The 16,778-nt window shown below is 36.9% G+C and overlaps 1 protein-coding gene across 4 annotated transcripts in view; it reads left to right on the top strand.

The window, feature by feature from the left end:
- uggt2 (UDP-glucose glycoprotein glucosyltransferase 2) overlaps positions 1-16,778 on the top strand; it is a 63,848-nt gene continuing 47,070 nt past the window's right edge. For all 4 annotated transcript variants that reach the window (XM_038301214.1, XM_038301215.1, XM_038301217.1 and 1 more), the window contains exons 1-13: positions 1-113; positions 518-662; positions 1,396-1,478; positions 1,576-1,706; positions 3,382-3,494; positions 3,619-3,796; positions 9,874-9,970; positions 10,052-10,124; positions 12,291-12,391; positions 12,758-12,857; positions 13,308-13,368; positions 13,961-14,052; positions 14,145-14,295. In XM_038301214.1, coding sequence (XP_038157142.1) covers positions 538-662; positions 1,396-1,478; positions 1,576-1,706; positions 3,382-3,494; positions 3,619-3,796; positions 9,874-9,970; positions 10,052-10,124; positions 12,291-12,391; positions 12,758-12,857; positions 13,308-13,368; positions 13,961-14,052; positions 14,145-14,295 — 1,305 coding nt within the window. In that variant the 5' untranslated portion in view covers positions 1-113; positions 518-537. The remainder of the gene's footprint in view (positions 114-517; positions 663-1,395; positions 1,479-1,575; positions 1,707-3,381; positions 3,495-3,618; positions 3,797-9,873; positions 9,971-10,051; positions 10,125-12,290; positions 12,392-12,757; positions 12,858-13,307; positions 13,369-13,960; positions 14,053-14,144; positions 14,296-16,778) is intronic.

Genomic DNA, 16,778 nt, shown 5'->3' on the forward strand with positions numbered 1-16,778 from the left:
GTTTCTGTGAGTACCATACCACACGAACCCCTAGTTACTCGCTAGCTGCGGCTAGCTGCTCCAACCTGAAGCCCCCTTGGATTTGTATGGAAGCGGTCAGTATCACCAGTGAAGTAAGACCTAGTATGTTTATAGTCGATAACGATAGTAACAGCGATAATTTATAACACCCTGCTATAAAGAGCGATAATTGTCATTATTTTTATATATATATTTATTTTATAGTAGCACCCATCCTTTCGACTCTGCAGCTGAGTTAACCTTAGTTAACTCAGTTAATGTGTTGAATGTGTAGCCGTTATTTTATATATAAAACTATAACTCGATACATGCAATATAACTGCTCGTTTGTTGCTAACTCGTACCGTGCTATGAATTAGTAGGACTCTGTATTCCTCAGTTTCAGTCACGTTTTGTTTTCTTTGTCGGCAAATAGTTTACAGTACCTACGTGGCACTGATACACTTCTTGAACGACAGACGAGCTGAGCTAACGGCGCTGTGTTTGCCCCCTTCAGGTTCCCGTTCCTCCGTGACAATGGAGAAGGTTTTACTCCTGTCCCTTCTGTTATTGAACATGCATCAGGCTACAGCAGCTCCCAAAGGCGTCACGGCCAGCCTGAAAGCCAGGTGGAGCATGACACCCTTCCTCCTGGAGGCCAGGTACATTAGTGATCACTGGGAACAAATCATGAAATTGTTATTGATTTGTGATAAACAAGACCAAATCCACGCTGAATTATTAAATATAACGTATTTGTTGCTTTTAAGGTTCCCCTTTAAGTTCACAGATACTAATATTTATTACCCGAGCTCTCAAGAGGTTAAAGGAAGATTTGATTTAGTTGAATTTCTCTTTCCCTACATGGCAAGGAGGCATTTCTATTTGTTTTGGCTATTTTTCTTTTTTTCAAAATTCATCATTATTATTTGAAAATTTTTTTTTAAAATTGAAATACAATATATATATATATTACAAGGTTCCTACAGATCCTTAAAAAGTCTTAAAAGGCAATTAATTTTTCAATATAAAATCAAGGCCTTAATTGGTATTAAAGTGTCTTAAATCAGTCTTTCATAGGTCTTAAAATTGTTACCACACCATAAATTGGATTATATTTTTGAAATTCATATCAAACATTAAAATAATTGACAATAATTGTTTTATATTTACCGAACCGCTCACTGTAACCATTATTGGTTCTATCCCGATAGCGGAACCGATAAGAAACAATGTTGCGCCTGGACATTGGTGTCTTAGCTGCAAGACAGAGCATCAGCTTGTAGTTTTAAAAAAGGAAAGCAGATGACTTTTATTCCTGAGATGGACCGTTTTGTGTTATTAGAAAATGTGGTAATTATTAGTCATGAGTGATTTATTTATTTTTCCATGCAGTGAGTTTATTGCAGAAGATGGGAATGAAAAATTCTGGCACTTTGTGGACACTGTTAAGGAACTGACTGTTTACAAGCAAGGAGGTTTGTTTTTGTTCCTCCTTTAGAGTCTGCATTTTCGCAACAAATTTATGGGTTAGCCACCTCTCACACTTCTAAATGGCTTTCATTGATCTTTCAGAATCTGTGCGCTCATATTACAACTTGATTATCAAAAAGGCAGCTCAGTTCCTGTCACATCTTCAGGTGAATCTGCTCCGATTTGCTCTGGCTATGCGGTCCTACTCACCCGCTGTCCATGCTTCCCAACAGGTAAGGATTCATGTTTTATTTTTTGAACAATGTTATTGGTGACCGTTTCAGAATGAATATTTTTATGATGTGGTATTTGTAATTTCAAACAATGCTTGTTTTGACAATTTTTTTTCAATTAACAACAAATACAATTAGTTATTTTTTCAACTTTTATTGAATTTTTCCCAAATTGATGAGGCCGGAAAATAAGATCCAATTGCAAGTTACGATGAAAACTGCATTTAACTTCAGCCTTAAATTGACAGTAATTTTCAAACAATTACAGTGCTGAGCAAATTTAAGGACACTTTGTAAGGTTCAACTTGAACAAAAAGGTGTTTAAACTTTCTGAAAGGAAAAAAAATATATAAAAAAACAGGTTTTGGTTGATTAGGACACCCACATATTTATCTCCATGCTGTAATTACTTTAAATAGAGAGTAACTATTATGCTGAAACGCAGAAGAACCCTCTGAGCACTTTGGAAAGAAGACTGTCGTAGCTTATGGGTATGGTGATATATTTAAAGTGACGCTACAGAAAACAGTTTAAACCAAACTGTAATAATAGCCATATCTGCGTGTCCAAGGCAGCAGACAACTCACAAAATTTATGTCATTTAAAAATCCTCATGGTTTCTAATGGTTAGATGAAGAGTGAGAAGGGAAAAGAAACATGGAGTCCTAATCCTTCAAATGATGCTTCAAGCAGCAAACTTCAGATGGATTGTTGGTGTTTTTGCAGCAAGAAACTGTATTAGTGTCTTTCATTTATTATTTATTATTTATGTGGAACAAGATGATTGTTGCTGACGCACAAAGCTTTAAAAAAAAAAGTATGTTTTGAAATTTACATGCATAGAAAAAATGCATTGTAACTGCTGTTTTGTTTTCAGAGTTGATGTAGCTTAAAACAAAGTTAGCATCTGGCTTTACCCTGAGGGTAACTGTGTGGAAATATGTATAAAAGATAGAGAGAGTGCCTTGAAGACAGTTGTTAAGCTTTTTATTTATTTTTTTTATTTAATAATAATGCAGGACAATATTAGGAAAAAGCAGCTTTAATAATTTAGTTTAGCTTCAGTTTATATACTCAATTAAGTACAGAAAAAATACATGCATATATATATACATATATATATATATATATATATATATATATATATATATATATATATATATATATATATATATATATATATATATATATATATATATATATATATATATATAAAGGTCATCAGTATTATCTTTATTCAGATTATTGTAGTTTTTTAACATACATTTTAATAAAAGGATAACACAAAACAAACACAAAACAAAGCAAATTTGAATACCAAAAAAACCAGTTGTAAATAATAGCTCTTTGATTGCATGAAGAATTTTTTTTTTTTTTACAGGTTAGTTTAACGCCTGCCTTTTGCTTATTGGTAAAAGTCATTCTAAAGTTTAGCTCCTCTGTATCGTTATTACTAAGTCTGTATTACTATGTTTATTAATACTGTGGTAAGTTGTTTCATATAAAATTTAAAGTGGAATAGAAGAAATCTTTATACCTTTTAAGATGTTTTTGAGTTATTGTTGAAGGAGAAGATTTATTTCACTGCTTGGATTATACATTTGGATATTTTTGTATTTCTTGTCTTGATTTGATTTGGGTTTTTGTAGGCTGATCTTTGTTGTGCTTTGAACAGATAGCCAGTGATGAGCCTCCACCTGAAGGCTGTCCTGCCTTTGTTTCTGTCCACGGTCAGCGCAGCTGCAGCACCAAGGACATCAAGAAGCTCCTTAAGGCAGCAGCAGGCAGGTAAAGTAGAGTGTAGCCATTTCTGATGTTCATCTGAACCAAGGAGAGAACAGAAAAGTTACATTTTAGTTTCCCGAGGGATCCACTGACTCAGAAATGTATCAACTTTCTGAAATGTTTCCAGGCAAAAGCCATACTTATACAAGAATGATCACACATATCCAGGAGTCAATAAAACTGATGTGCCTGTTGTGATTCTCTATGCTGAAATTGGAACCAAGAAGTTCAACTCGTTTCATAAGGTGCTGTCAGAGAAAGCAGAGGAAGGCACACTGGTTTATGTTCTGCGGCATTTTGTCCTGGTGAGTAGCTAGATATGTTTTTCTATTTTTCTTTATTTGATATAGGTGTCATATTCATATTCCTCGTTTGTGCGCCAAACTTGGCCTTTACAATTTATCTTAAGCTGTAAAAAAAGAAACAAAAAAAAGAAAAAGTTAACTTTCCCATTCAAAAAATCTGCATGTTACGATAGAACCATCTATTGTAGATCTTTTCACTTTACGCAAAGGTTTTTTAAAAGGCTAATAATGAATTTTCCTGCAATTTATTTATTTTTATTGTGTATTTAATTTTAAATAAATGCTCAATTTCTACACTATATAGAGATACTGTGAGAAAAAACTGAAATAATAGTGAAAAATGCTGGAAGTTATTTTATATCTCCACCACATTTGTGTTATTTCAGAAGTACCATAATGGTTATGCGAGGTCATATCACCAATATTTAACTTTGTTGTTTGCAATATGATTTCCAAAAAGATTTTTTTGTTTCATACTATTTATTCCATTTCTTTTTCTACAAGACAAAGATTCATTGCAGTACTATTGATGTATATTAAAACAATTTTAGTAATGATAAATCCATTCTCTCAGATTTTTTCGTCACACTTATCAGTGCCAGCTGATTGCACTTAGTGCCATTCAAAATCATAAATAATATTATCTGTTGTCAGGGAATGCAGTGATTAATGCATTTACAGTATTGCTAATACTCACACTAATTCTACAATAATTGTACAGGTGCTGGTCATAAAATTAGAATATCATGAAAAAGTAGATTGATTTCAGTAATTCCATTTAAAAAGTGAAACTTGTATATTATATTCATACATTACATACAAACTCATATATTTCAGATGTTTATTTTGTTTAATTTTGATGATTACAAATGACAACAAATGAAAATCTCAAATTCATCATATCAGAAAATTAGAATATTACTGAAGACCAATAAAAACAAAGGATTTATAGAAATGTTGGCCAACTGAAAAGTATGAACATGAAAAGTATGAGCATGTACAGCACTCAGTATTTAGTTGGGCCTCCTTTGGCCTGTATTACTGCAGCAATGCGGCGTGGCATGGAGTCGATCAGTCTGTGGCACTGCTCAGGTGTTATGATAGCCCAGGTTGCTCTAATAGTGGCTTTTAGCTCTTCTGAATTGTTGGGTCTGGTGTATTGCATCTTCTTCTTCACAATACCCCATAGATTTTCTATGGGGTTAAGGTCAGGAGAGTTTGCTGGCCAATTAAGAACAGGGATACCATGGTCCTTCAACCAGGTACTGGTAGCTTTGGCACTGTGTGCAGGTGCCAAGTCCTGTTGGAAAATGAAATCTGCATCTCCAAAAAGTTGGTCAGCTGCAGGAAGCATGAAGTGCTCTAAAACTTCCTGGTATGTGGCTGCGTTGACCCTGGACCTCAGAAAACACAATGGACCAACACCAGCAGATGACATGGCACCCCAAACCATCACTGACTGTGGAAACTTTACACTGGACTTCAAGCAACGTGGATGAAGTGCCTCTCTTCTTTTCCTCCAGACTCTGGGACCTTGATTTCCAAAGGAAATGCAAAATTTACTTTCATCAGAGAACATGACTTTGGACCACTCACCAGCAGTCCAGTCCTGTTTCTCTTTAGCCCAGGCAAGACGCTTCTGACGCTGTCTGTGGTTCAAGAGTGGCTTGACACAAGGAATGCGACAGCAGAAACCCATGTCTTTCATACGTCTGTGTGTGGTGGTTCTTGAAGCACTCACTCCAGCTGCAGTCCACTCTTTGTGAATCTCCCCCACATTTTTGAATGGGTTTTGTTTCACAATCCTCTCCAGGGTGCGGTTATCTCTCTTGCTTGTACACTTTTTTCGACCACATCTTTTCCTTCCCTTCGCCTCTCTATTAATGTGCTTGGACACTGAGCTCTGTGAACAGCCAGCCTCTTTAGCGATGACCTTTTGTGTCTTGCCCTCCTTGTGCAAGGTGTCGATGGTCGTCTTTTGGACAACAGTCAAGTCAGCAGTCTTCCCCATGATTGTGTAGCCTATAGAACTAGACTGAAAGACCATTTAAAGGCTTTTGCAGGTGGTTTGAGTTAATTAGCTGATTAGAGTGTGGCACCAGGGGCCATCAATTTTGAACCTTTTCACAATATTCTGATTTTCTGATATGATGAATTTGAGATTTTCATTTGTTGTCATTTGTAATCATCAAAATTAAACAAAATAAACATCTGAAATATATGAGTTTGTATGTAATGTATGAATATAATATACAAGTTTCACTTTTTAAATGGAATTACTGAAATCAATCTACTTTTTCATGATATTCTAATTTTATGACCAGCACCTGTATATATTCAGTATATATTGTTCAGCCTTATTCATTTACACATAAGAAAAACCCTCAAAGATCTTTATCTTTGTCTTTTCAAACATTGCCAATTACACACTGCTACACTTTGGTACCATTTCTACAGTTTGATACTTATAGATACATCTAAGATGAAGTTAAAGAATAAAGTATTCAACAAACTTGGTGTTGGTTAGTGTTGTTTTCATCAACGATGACGAAATTGAAGAAAACGAAAGAAAACAATTTGCTCTTGTAAAGAAAACTTGCTTTTTAAAAGAAACATTTTTTTTAAACCACTGCTTTTTGAAGAAAAAACAAGATTGCTTTTTAAAATAAATCAACTTGCAAAGAAAACAACTGGTCCGTTTCACTAAGCAGGTTTACCCAAAACTCTTAAGTAGTATAAACCTGAAAACTGGGAAATTGTAACTTTTTAGTTTCACAAAGATAATTTCCTCAACCTCTGTTTCAGTCACCATAGTAACATTCTCACCAGAGCTAACCTGGTCGGTAGCAGGTTTTCATCTCCACTCTCCTTACAGCCAGTCACATTGTTTTAATTTACTGATTTAAGCAGATTTTTGTCGTAGTTTTGTGCATGTCCGTTTATTTTTTTAACTGATTTTATGTAAAGCACTTTGAATTGCCCTGTTGCTGAAATGTGCTATACAAATAAAGCTGCCTTGCCTTGCCTTCGACCAGGATCTTAAAGAATTATCAGCATTAAAGGAATAGTACACCCAAAACATGATTAGCCTTCATTTTCTTCTCACCCCCATGCTGAACAACACTCTGGAGTACTTTTTTGATATCTCAAATGCATCTGGAGATCTGGGAGGCTTCTTGCTGCCTGCTGACATTCAAATAATGGAGGTCTATGGCGCCCGAGGCAGAAAGGTCCATAAAAATCCACAGAAAACGTGTCAATATTCCTCCATACTGCTCGTCCAATGTATTCCAAGTGTCCTGAGTGGGTAGCATCCAGAATTTACTCGAAACGAAGTCATTTAGAATGTTTTTAGAGCATAAACAGTAGTGTATAGGATTTCCTGAAAGCGCGCACATGCGCGCTCACGACGCTACGGAAGCCGGCAGACCAAACCAGCGCATTCAGCTCGGCAAAGAACTCATGCTCTTCCTCAACACTGAAGTCCTCAGACATTTTTCTTTCGTTGTTTCTTTCTTTGCACAGGTAAACAGCACATTTCTTCTTCTACGCTTGCATTATCGGCAGAGCAGACGCTGAATGCGCACTTTCATCTGGTTTGGTCTGCCGGCTTCTGTAGCGTCGTGAACGCGCATGTGCGCGCTTTCAGGAAATCCTATACACTACTGTTTATGCTCTAAAAACATTCTAAATGACTTCGTTTCGAGTAAATTCTGGATGCTACCCACTCAGGACACTTGGAATACATTGGACGAGCAGTATGGAGGAATATTGACACGTTTTCTGTGGATTTTTATGGACCTTTCTGCCTCGGGCGCCATAGACCTCCATTATTTGAATGTCAGCAGACAGCAAGAAGCCTCCCAGATCTCCAGATGCATTTGAGATATCAAAAAAGTACTCCAGAGTGTTGTTCAGCATGGGGGTGAGTAGAAAATGAAGGCTAATCATGTTTTGGGTGTACTATTCCTTTAATTCACAGAGAATGAAAAATGTATAGGTAGGGGGTTCTACCACTCAGTTGACAGCACATGAGATTAATTTTTTTTGTTTGTTTATTATGAGCGAGATGCAGATCATTTTATTTTTATTTAGTAATTTACAGTACATGAATAACTACTGAAATTATTTTCAGATTACGCATAAATGGATTCATTAATTCCACGGGGGAGCAGGAATTACTTTAGGGTTAAGATTAGGATTCACTCAATGATAACCTAATGAGCCTACTGGCACAATCTGAAACGGTTCTATTGGACCGCTAGCCGCTTATAACGATCATTTATTGGGATTATAATATCCGAAGCCGGCTGCAAACAGCCACTTATACAGGTGCTGGTCATAAAATTAGAATATCATGAAAAAGTAGATTGATTTCAGTAATTCCATTTAAAAAGTGAAACTTGTATATTATATTCATACATTACATACAAACTCATATATTTCAGATGTTTATTTTGTTTAATTTTGATGATTACAAATGACAACAAATGAAAATCTCAAATTCATCATATCAGAAAATCAGAATATTGTGAAAAGGTTCAAAATTGATGGCCCCTGGTGCCACACTCTAATCAGCTAATTAACTCAAACCACCTGTAAAAGCCTTTAAATGGTCTTTCAGTCTAGTTCTATAGGCTACACAATCATGGGGAAGACTGCTGACTTGACAGTTGTCCAAAAGACGACCATCGACACCTTGCACAAGGAGGGCAAGACACAAAAGGTCATCGCTAAAGAGGCTGGCTGTTCACAGAGCTCAGTGTCCAAGCACATTAATAGAGAGGCGAAGGGAAGGAAAAGATGTGGTCGAAAAAAGTGTACAAGCAAGAGAGATAACCGCACCCTGGAGAGGATTGTGAAACAAAACCCATTCAAAAATGTGGGGGAGATTCACAAAGAGTGGACTGCAGCTGGAGTGAGTGCTTCAAGAACCACCACACACAGACGTATGAAAGACATGGGTTTCTGCTGTCGCATTCCTTGTGTCAAGCCACTCTTGAACCACAGACAGCGTCAGAAGCGTCTTGCCTGGGCTAAAGAGAAACAGGACTGGACTGCTGGTGAGTGGTCCAAAGTCATGTTCTCTGATGAAAGTAAATTTTGCATTTCCTTTGGAAATCAAGGTCCCAGAGTCTGGAGGAAAAGAAGAGAGGCACTTCATCCACGTTGCTTGAAGTCCAGTGTAAAGTTTCCACAGTCAGTGATGGTTTGGGGTGCCATGTCATCTGCTGGTGTTGGTCCATTGTGTTTTCTGAGGTCCAGGGTCAACGCAGCCACATACCAGAAAGTTTTAGAGCACTTCATGCTTCCTGCAGCTGACCAACTTTTTGGAGATGCAGATTTCATTTTCCAACAGGACTTGGCACCTGCACACAGTGCCAAAGCTACCAGTACCTGGTTGAAGGACCATGGTATCCCTGTTCTTAATTGGCCAGCAAACTCTCCTGACCTTAACCCCATAGAAAATCTATGGGGTATTGTGAAGAAGAAGATGCAATACACCAGACCCAACAATTCAGAAGAGCTAAAAGCCACTATTAGAGCAACCTGGGCTATCATAACACCTGAGCAGTGCCACAGACTGATCGACTCCATGCCACGCCGCATTGCCGCAGTAATACAGGCCAAAGGAGGCCCAACTAAATACTGAGTGCTGTACATGCTCATACTTTTCATGTTCATACTTTTCAGTTGGCCAACATTTCTATAAATCCTTTGTTTTTATTGGTCTTCAGTAATATTCTAATTTTCTGATATGATGAATTTGAGATTTTCATTTGTTGTCATTTGTAATCATCAAAATTAAACAAAATAAACATCTGAAATATATGAGTTTGTATGTAATGTATGAATATAATATACAAGTTTCACTTTTTAAATGGAATTACTGAAATCAATCTACTTTTTCATGATATTCTAATTTTATGACCAGCACCTGTATGTGTAAAAGAAGACTGAATCAACATGAGGAGGGACACATGAGATGATGCACAGGTTCTTACATCTTCTTTATAACTCGTTTGCAAAACAATTAATATATTCACTGATATGATCCCTTGCTTTAATCCCTGCAGAAAATAAAGCCTCAAAACGTGCTTTTATCAGGATACGGTGTTGAGTTGGCCATTAAAAGCACAGAATACAAAGCTGTGGATGACACCAAAGTTAAAGGTGAGTTAGTTGTTGATTGAACAGAGTGTGCGTGAACTTGCTGTGTCTGTGCTAATTTAGGATATATTTGTTTCTTTATAGATTCAAAGACGGTTATAAATGCTGAGGATGACAAGAATGAAGAAGTGCAAGGATTCTTTTTTGGCACATTAAAGTGGGTTGCCTTTTCTATTATAATAATATTAAATGCTAAATCTTGTTTATTCTGCTTTAATCCTATATTGATTCTGTCGGATATTTCATTTTCTTTAAACTAATGTTGCGATCAGAAATTTACACCCTCCATTTATTGCGATATACACTACCGTTCAAAAGTTTGGGGTCACATTGAACTGTCCTTATTTTTGAAGGAAAAGCACTGTACTTTTCAAGGAAGATAACTTTAAACTAGTCTTAACTTTAAAGAAATACACTCTATACATTGCTAATGTGGTAAATGACTATTCTAGCTGCAAATGTCTGGTTTTTGGTGTAATATCTACATAGGTGTATAGAGGCCCATTTCCAGCAACTATCAATCCAGTGTTCTAATTGCACAATGTGTTTGCTCATTGGCTCAGAAGGCTAATTGATGATTAGATAACCCTTGTGCAATCATGTTCATACATCTGAAAACAGTTTAGCTCGTTAAAGAAGCTACAAAACTGACCTTCCTTTGAGCAGATTGAGTTTCTGGAGCATCACATTTGTGGGGTTAATTAAACGCTCAAAATGGCCAGAAAAAGAGAACTTTCATCTTAAACTCTACAGTCTATTCTTGTTCTTAGAAATGAAGGCTATTCCATGCGGGAAATTGCTAAGAAATTAAAGATTTTCTACCACGGTGTGTCCTACTCCCTTCAGAGGACAGCACAAACAGGCTCTAACCAGAGTAGAAAAAGAAATGGGAGGCCGCGTTGCACAACTGAGCAGGAAGATAAGTACATTAGAGTCTTTGAGAAACAGACGCCTCACAGGTCCCCAACTGGCATCTTCATTAAATTGTACCCGCAAAACACCAGTGTCAACATCTACAGTGAAGAGGCGGCTGCGGGATTCTGGGCTACAGGGCAGAGTGGCAAAGAAAAAGCCATATCTGAGACTGGCCAATAAAAGAAAAAGATTAAGATGGGCAAAAGAACACAGACATTGGACAGAGGAAGACTGGAAAAAAGTGTTGTGGACGGATGAATCCAAGTTTGAGGTGTTTGGATCACAAAGAAGAACGTTTGGAGACGCAGAACAAATGAAAAGATGCTGTAAGAATGCCTGACGCCATCTGTTAAGCATGGTGGAGGTAATGTGATGATCTGGGGTTGCTTTGGTGCTGGTAAGGTGGGAGATTTGTACAGGGTAAAAGGGATTCTGAATAAGGAAGGCTATCACTCCATTTTGCAACGCCATGCCATACCCAGTGGACAGTGCTTGATTGGAGCCAATTTCATCCTACAACAGGACAATGACCCTAAACACACCTCCAAATTGTGCAAGAACTATTTAGAGCAGAAGCAGGCAGCTGGTATTCTATCGGTAATGGAGTGGCAAGTACAGTAACCAGATCTGAACCCCATTGAGCTGTTGTGGGAGCAGCTTGACCGTATGGTACGTAAGAAGTGCCCATCCAACCAATCCATCTTGTGGGAGCTGCTTCTAGAAGCGTGGAATGCAATTTCTCCGGATTACCTCAACAAGTTAACAGCTAGAATGCCAATGGTCTGCAATGCTGTAATTGCTGCAAATGGAGGATTCTTTGACGAAAGCAAAGTTTGATGTAAAAATAAATCTTATTTCAAATACAAATCATTATCATTCTTTATAGGTTTTATGTTTTCCAGTTTTTGTTAAAGCAATTGGAAATTCTGTAATGATCTCTTATTTGCCTTAGACATGAATTTCCAGCAAAGTCATGGTCCAAAGGACACCTTGAAATAAGCCGTGGTATGGCTGAAAAAAGGCTTAAAACATCCTGAGTGGTCTTCTTTTTTACCAGGTTTAAAACCGATTAAAATTCTTTATGGGATGAAAGTAATCTGATTGCATCAGGAGAGCCATAAACCTCACTGAACTAGAAGCATTTGAATATAAGAATGCTCCTCAAATCACTGAACGCCTTACTTAAGCAATCTACTTATGATCATCTTATAAAAACGTTTTCTACTGATGCGAAACTGAGCCAACTTTTGATTTCACAGTGATGATTTTTTTTAATTTTTCAAAATTTAATCCTATGTTATTAACGTCACTTCAGTGTCTTTTGATGTGAGGTGAATGTTTATTTTTGCAGCTGTTGTTTAAATAAGAGAAGTAAGTTTAGCTTAATTTCCTCTGCCCTGATTCTCAGAAAGTCTCATCCAGAGCTCCAGGAGCAACTTGTTGAATTTCGGAAGCATCTCCTGGAAAGTGCTAATGACCTGGCCCCTCTCAAAGTGTGGGAAATGCAAGGTGATAAACTGATATGTTATTATTGTAGACTATTAACACTTAAAGGTCATACAAATTCAAACAACCTTAAAGTATCATAAAGTAGTCTGAATTAGTATTGCTTAGTGACAGATTTCATCAAAACATACAAACACCAATTTTTCTGACCCAAACAGACCCTGATAAATCTTGTATATAAACATAGATTAATATATCTTCATATTTGATCCATCTTTGTTTATGTGTGAAAATTGGAAATTAAAACTCTTCCGATTTTATTCCTGGTGTTGCTGAAATAATATTTTCTATTATTACAGCTGTGATAAGCAATTTAATGTGTATTTGTGAGTTTAGTATAATGTCTTTTTCTTTTGTCATTTTATCCAGATTTAAGTTTCCAGGCCGCTGAGAAAATCATGTCTGTGCCGAAGTTTGATGCCTTAAAGGTCATGCGAGACCTCAGTCAAAACTTTCCAAGCAAGGCAAGGTAAAAAAAAATTGCTTTGTTTCTTTTCTTCATCTGTTTAAGGGACTGGGGCATTGGTGCCGTTCCAAAATCCATATCATCTCGTCGCCCTCTGTTTGCAAATCTAAGCACAATCAATGCTTGTTAAAGTGTACATGAAATATTTCAAGTATAGCCCCTTTTTATTTGGTCATCATGACTTTCAGTCTCCTGCTTGGGACATATAAATATACATTCTTCTCTTATACTGAGATATACTCAGCTTTTGTTGATGTATGCGTGTTTTGGCTCAGGCAACTTGTAAAAACAAAAGAAAGTGCTGAGTAAGGGTTGGGTGATTACAGGCAGTGGGCTTCAAAGGTACCAAGTAGAGGGCCTGCAGGCTTTTGGAGATTAAAACTGGCATTTTACAGCTGGCTGGGGATGTGTTAAAAGCTGATGGTGACTGTACATGTTTTACTGTTCCCACAGATCACTGACAAGAGTGGCCGTAAAACAGGAAATGAGAAAAGAAATTGAGGAGAACCAACAGGTGTGAAATCATAAGCAGTGTTTGTGCATGGGTGAAGGTGGTATCTTTGATAACATCTGCTCCTTGTATACAGTTCTGGTTTCTTCATTGAGCAAGCTTCTGATCTATAGTTGAACTTTTCTCTGCTATTGTCTTTATTGTCATTGGTTATACTTCTTCCTCTAGTTTTTATTTGTATTCTTACCCTTCTGCATGTTTCTTGTTATAAGATCAGACAATGGTGTCAATCACTTAAACTCCCTTCACACTGGTCTTAGACTGCACCACAATAGTGAAAATCCACCATTAAGTGGATGTTTTGTGCAGAGTCTGCGACAGGTCTTCTGAATGCATCCTTGGTGAGATCACCTTGATACTTATTACCATCCAGTGTCTCGTTCTAATGGTCTTTTTTCCTCAAGATTCGAAACTGATGGTGGAGGTAAAGAAACCTCCTGTGCCACAAAAGCAGCGGTTTAAATTTTTTTGGTCAGGACTGTGACAGCTGTGTTTCCGGGTCTTGCAGGAGACGATAGCATTTCTACGCCACTGTGAAGGGAGCCTAATTAAAAGGGTTTGGTCATTTGACTGACAAATTATCTTTATTTTCCAGCGTCTTGGTGAGGCAATGGGGATTCAGCCAGGAGACGGGGAGCTGTTTATAAACGGATTGCACATTGATCTGGACGTTCATAACCCTTTTAGGTAGAAACTTGTTGGACACAGTCAAACTCTACAACCTTGAACTATGTAAAAAAAACAACACAACAGCTAAAAATTTTTTGTATTACTTCCAGCCTTTTAGATATCCTCAGAGGAGAGGCAAAGGTCTTAGAGGGGCTTCATAACTTAGGCGTTAAGGGAGAGCATCAGGGCAAGCTGCTTAGGTTACCTGTGAACGCCGTGGATGACAGCTACGCCTTGGATATCCGACATCCAGCTATAATGGTGAGTCCTGTCCAATCTAAGAACTCCTCGGCCCATCAAATGTCTTGTCAGATCAACTCTGTGGGTGCTCTTTTTTTCCGTGGGTGTGAGTTGGATTTGTCATGAGAATACTTCAGCTCAAAGGCTGCCTGAGCTTTTTTTTTTACTAGAAACGAAACCAAGGAAACCTCTCAAAAATAAATTGCATTTTTTTTATTTGTTTCTTCTGTCTCCTATATACCATAGCAACTAGTGATTTGAAAGTAAAATAAAGCCTCTCCACGTTAATTTTATTTTTTGTTGGTTTGTGAGCTTGTGGTGTTTTCACTGAAATGCTGGACAGTGTTACGAGTTGGGGGTTTGGTATTTCAGAGGGATAAAGACTCAAAACTTATATTTTATAAGTAAGGGTTGCATCATTACCAAGGTTCTATATTGAAAGATATGTAATAAAATGCTACATTTTTGAATGATTTTTTGAATGTTAAATGTTTTGCCAAGATAGTCAGTTAATATGTCTCCGTCTTTAAGGGCAGGAAAATATACGGCCGAGTTATGGCCTTATGTAAAATTTGAAGCAATAGCTACAAATTTACCCAGCTAAAAAAAGTATTTTTTGTTTGTGGTAACTGGCAGTGAGACATTTATGTTCCTGTAGATTAACTTTTGTCCACTTTTCTTTGCAAAACTGTTTTAACTGAGCAATCAGGAGGTTTCAAAAATGGCCACTTTGGTTATGGCAAGGTTTAACCAGATTTATGTTTAAATTATTAAGTCACTGCAAAACCTACCTTTTTTTTTTACCATTCAGATGTATGCTTTGATTCACAGTCTTTCTTAAACCTATAAGTATTTTATTTCCTGTTGCATTCTGGACTAGAAAGCAAAATTCATTGTTCTGTTAATTATGAGGATTTCCCCAGGAGCAGCAAAACCAAGTTCTTTGTGCGAATTTTTAGTGTTTGTATACAAAACTGACTATTTTTTTATTTCACTAAATACTTCCACAGGAGTCATGATGAATCACAAACTGCCTTTAATTGAAGCAGTTGAAATCTGCAGTGCTTATTCTGTAGGAGTTGTCGATCATTACTTTCTGCAGTTTTCAAGGCTATTGACAAACAGAAGAAACAAAAAGTTTTCAATCACTTGTTTTAGAAAAATGAGCCCTTTTAGATCCATAATATTAATAATTTAGAGATTTAGACCTTTTCATATTAGTTCTTTTTATAAAACAAACCTTGCTCAGGACTGCTCAGCAACAGAAGGAAGGAAACCCTCCTTTTTTGCTCATTCTCTGTCCAACTCAAGGTCGTCCTCGTCATTCAGCCTTCGAGGAGACTTATGTAAACATCCAGACTTCCTTAATATCATTATCAACTAAATCAGAACCAACTCAGAACTAAAACACTCCAAGTGCATGTAAACAGCTACCGTGCAGTGACTCTCCCCAACTCTGCTGATGTGCGCTGTGATGCACAGCTGGTTATTAGACTGAATTCTTGTCTGTGATTGGACAGCAGAGTTTCTAGACGGACGTCCTCTACCTTAATGATACCAATCCTTTGAGAAAGAGCAACCAGTTTGCTCTTAAAAACAAATGATATAATTACTTTTGTTGCTGGTGAGAAGAAATTAAGCATATGCAGATGTGTCGTTGCGGACACATCCCTCATAAGATAGTTAAGCTTCACAGTTAATATGTTTAGTTCAAAGGCAAAGAAATGTATGATTTTGTTCATGTTCAACTCTACCTAAACGCTATCAATTGTACAGACTATTCAGGAAAAGTAGTTTTTGTTCCATTTGTTAGATGGTGAATTCAAGCTCAGATCCTACTTTCTAAATCTGTTCTTGGACAGTTTTAAGTTTTAGTTTTAGGGTTTGACTAATTTTTGACTGTTGTTGTTTGTTACTGACCTCCTTTTGCTATTAATGATACTTTTTTATTACTTGCTCAATGTTTGTATGGCTTAAGCTTTCAAGATAACCGTAAAATAGGATTATTATTAAGCTTAGACTACAAAATGTTTGAGTATCTGAAGTAATTTTGGCAAACTGTTAAGAGACAGCCATAATTTCTCATATTCCCCCCCTTTATTAACTCTACAGTCTTCTGTGGTATCAGATAAGACATTTTGTTGCCTCTGTTTTAGTATTTTATGCCGTCTCTGATGGTCAACCTCCCTCTTCCTCCAGTAATCACCCACTTAACCGAAACACCTTCTAATTTTCATGGGTGTCGGTATTTCTTGTGTTTAGCAGGATATATCAAGCTGAATTAGTTTCCTGCATTTTTGATTTTTCTTTGCAAACATCATCCCAGACATGTGGAAGGCTGCTTCTATTCTGCTCCTATTAAAATTGGTAATGCTGTGCTGCTCTGCTAATCAACGATAATCCTATTTCAAAGCTTTGTATTTTAAGTTTGTTTCATAAAAAAAAAAATCATTCTTAGCTTAGAAAATATTTGGAGACGGTTAATATTTCATCATTTCATTAAT

The sequence above is a fragment of the Cyprinodon tularosa genome, unplaced genomic scaffold (genome assembly GCF_016077235.1).
Source record: "Cyprinodon tularosa strain WSP-4 unplaced genomic scaffold, ASM1607723v1 ctg463, whole genome shotgun sequence".
Taxonomy (NCBI): Eukaryota; Metazoa; Chordata; class Actinopteri; order Cyprinodontiformes; family Cyprinodontidae; genus Cyprinodon; species Cyprinodon tularosa.